Source organism: Eimeria mitis, genomic scaffold (genome assembly GCF_000499745.2).
Source record: "Eimeria mitis Houghton genomic scaffold, Emh_scaff4561, whole genome shotgun sequence".
Lineage (NCBI taxonomy): Eukaryota > Apicomplexa > Conoidasida > Eucoccidiorida > Eimeriidae > Eimeria > Eimeria mitis.
Window position 1 is genome coordinate 495 of NW_013572874.1, and position 3,011 is coordinate 3,505.

The 3,011-nt window shown below is 47.3% G+C and overlaps 1 protein-coding gene across 1 annotated transcript; it reads left to right on the plus strand.

Moving 5' to 3' along the window:
* Positions 1-1,508: 1,508 nt before the first annotated feature.
* Positions 1,509-2,956, plus strand: EMH_0076100 (uncharacterized protein; the record flags this gene model as incomplete). The annotated part of the gene is made up of 5 exons (XM_013499690.1): positions 1,509-1,647; positions 1,796-1,956; positions 2,128-2,234; positions 2,525-2,671; positions 2,800-2,956. 5 exons carry the CDS (start codon positions 1,509-1,511, stop codon positions 2,954-2,956), a joined length of 711 nt encoding a protein of 236 aa, XP_013355144.1.
* Between the last annotated feature and the right edge of the window lie 55 nt (positions 2,957-3,011).

The window sequence follows — 3,011 nt, forward strand, 5'->3', positions numbered from 1 at the left end:
TTGCCAGAACGTGTTGGCTGTCTACTAGGCCTTTCCCTTGTCTCTATGTTTCTTCTGGCATATGTTGGACAGTCTCTAGCGTACTAACCCACGCATCCACACTTCTTACATATTTCTGCACTTCTCCGCCAGGCCTCGTTACGCGACGGACACTGTCGGGCAGTACGTTTCTTGCCCTTATATTCGTTACAACGGCTACCTCGCTGGCGACGTTGTGCTCTGGGAGTCTCCCTTTTTCCGTCTTCTTGCTTCTCATCACGGTATGCTCACCTTCGCTGTAACATTTGTTGTACCATTATTCTGCATTCTCTCGCGGCGTGCAGTGTTCGCTCTCTAGTTCGTATGACTTTCTTCAATGCCTTACCAGCCTTCTGCCAGATCTCAGAGGTTCTTTTACCGTTGGCTATCAGAGCGAATATAACGTAATCAGGTAAATTGCCTTTGAATACTCTTAACGAGTCTTCTGGTGTTAGACGTTCATCCTAACTCAATTCCAACGAAAATTCGGCAACATACTGTACCGGGGTATCCTTCCACCGTATGCTTGCTAGTCCGATCCTCACCTCTTTCAGTAGAGCACATACGATTGTAAGTATTTCTTCTCAGACCTCCCCCCAGCTATCTAAATCTATTCCACAGGCCCACATATGATACCAATAATGTGTTTCGTAGATATATGGGAGCACCTATGTCTCACCGTGCAGTAATTACAGCAAATCCGCTCAATAACGTCTTTATGAGCGGAGAAAAAATCAAATGCAAGAGAACTAGGGTTATAAAATTCCCGGAACAGCCCCCAAATGTAATGAACAACGGGCTGTTACTACGTATGTATCGTACCCTATGGCAACCCTACTGGGTTCAGACTCTATGTTCTAAAGACAGCCTATCTATATTACGCGGGCTCAAACACTCAAATAATTGCCTTTAAAAAGGATCCCAGTCGAGTAATATTGAAAAGGAAATCCAGGAATAACAGTTCTCCGTCGTGACTCTGCAGTCAGTCAGAGTCCCCCAACCGCTGCATCACTCACAGGCAGCCCTAGCCTGGTGGACCGCCGAGCATTCTTGACTTTGTTATCTTAAATTTCTACCTACAGTACTTCCACTTATCTCTACTAGTATTGTATTTTTAATCTTTGATCTAACAAGGTCTGTGCAGTTTCGACTTCAGCGCCATTGCACTGCCTGTGCACACCAAACGGTTTCCGACGGGGACGGCACGAGCCCTCATAAACGGCGATAAAAACAAGGCGCACAACAACTCTACATAGAAACCTTTCTTGTATCACCTTGTTTTAATATTAATTATATTAAGTTTCAAGTTTTGCTCTCATTTTCGGCACTTGTTCCGTACTGCTCCATCCGCAATGCACGAGACTTGAGGACCAGCCGAGGAACTCCGACATCTCTGCCTCCTTTCCTGAACTCCTTAATTTGCGCATATATATTTCTGTTCCTTTTTGAAACAAAACAGATATTGAAATTCTCTCTCTTCTTTCACCACCATGGCTTCCTTCTACAAGACGGCAGCAGCAGTGTGCCTCGTCGCACTCGGTGTGCTCCAATCAGAGGCACAGCAGGGCACTGGCGGGGGACAGGGGGGTTCTACAACTTATAAATTTAAAGTAGTGGAGGTAGATGAAGGTGAGCATGCTTTCCGCTCCATTTCACCCGTCATGCTTTTCTCCTTCCTGTTTGATGTCAAGCTACCAAGTACTCTGCCGCGGCGGACCCATCGTCGCCTCATTGCTGTACTCCCTCTTGCCACTTTGTTCCTGTTTCTCCGCCGCAGACGCCTACTTATCCGCCAACTTGGCCCGTAATGGAAAGCTCCCAGTTCACATCAGTGAAGTCACAAAGGACGACGACCTTGTCACTGCCTTGACGGCAGAAGTAACACCCAAAGAACAGCAAACTGCGCAGAACTGCACTGCATTGATAACCACCGAACTGGTGAGCAAAACAACTACCTGACAAGTGAATTTGAACTGTTGTTACCGGCACTCGTGCTGCGGCAAAAGCAGCTCTAAACCCCACTGTAGAACCCGACACAAACTGTGCAGCCATATAGCTGGTTGAGACAAGAAGCTGCCCTGCTATTTTACGTTTCTTTTGGGCGTATAGAAGGGTCGCTTCCATTACTCTTTCGAGCACGCACCCGAGTCGGAGGCCAGTTTCGACTACCGTCAATTACTGCAGGGAGCTCTTGAAGCGGGACTGAAAGTCTTCAAGTGAGTCAATGCCGCATTCACTATCACTACAGACAAATCTCATATATATTCCTTGTACAGCAAAATGCAGCGCCGCTTGTCTCAAGCGTAAAGGCAAGCAGCTGCGTCGCTTTCTATGCAAACAATTTTTCGCTATGCACCTGTGCTGCGCTTCGCTGCCATTCTTTCAAAAGCAATACATACCCCAAGACCGAAGAAGAGTGGAAAAATATCTGGAAAGATGATGCAGGAGCCAACCTGGCATATCTTCTCGGGTCTAACAGCACCACAATTGGGTGCGTCATTGGAAGGTGTACCCAAGTAGTAACTCAAGGCAGCGCGGGACTACTTAACGAAGGTGGCGAAGGTCAAGGAGGACCGACAGAAACTCCCACAAATCATGCTGTACTTTTCTGCGATCTCAAACCTGCGGCGGTGAAGGACTCGGCCCCCTTTGAGTAAGTTTTGGGCTTCTTCAGAGGCCTTCAAAGATGGGACTTTAGGAGGGATGTAGGCAAATTAGATACAAAAGCTGGGGATAACCCACCTGATGATGCGTGCTCCTGTGTGTTTCCTATTTTTTCAGTGAGGAGTATTTCAACGGACTTATAGAACGAACCACTCAATTAAAAGATATGACAAAAGACGACCTGAAGAATTCGGTTGGAAATGGCCCTGTAGCAACGGCCTCTACGATCCTAATTGCCGGTTTGGTTGCTATGCTGACGGCCGTCTCTGCCTAGGGTTCAACTTGCCCTTAGCTGCTCAGGAAGTTGCCCCGTTTCCACTTCAGCTAGT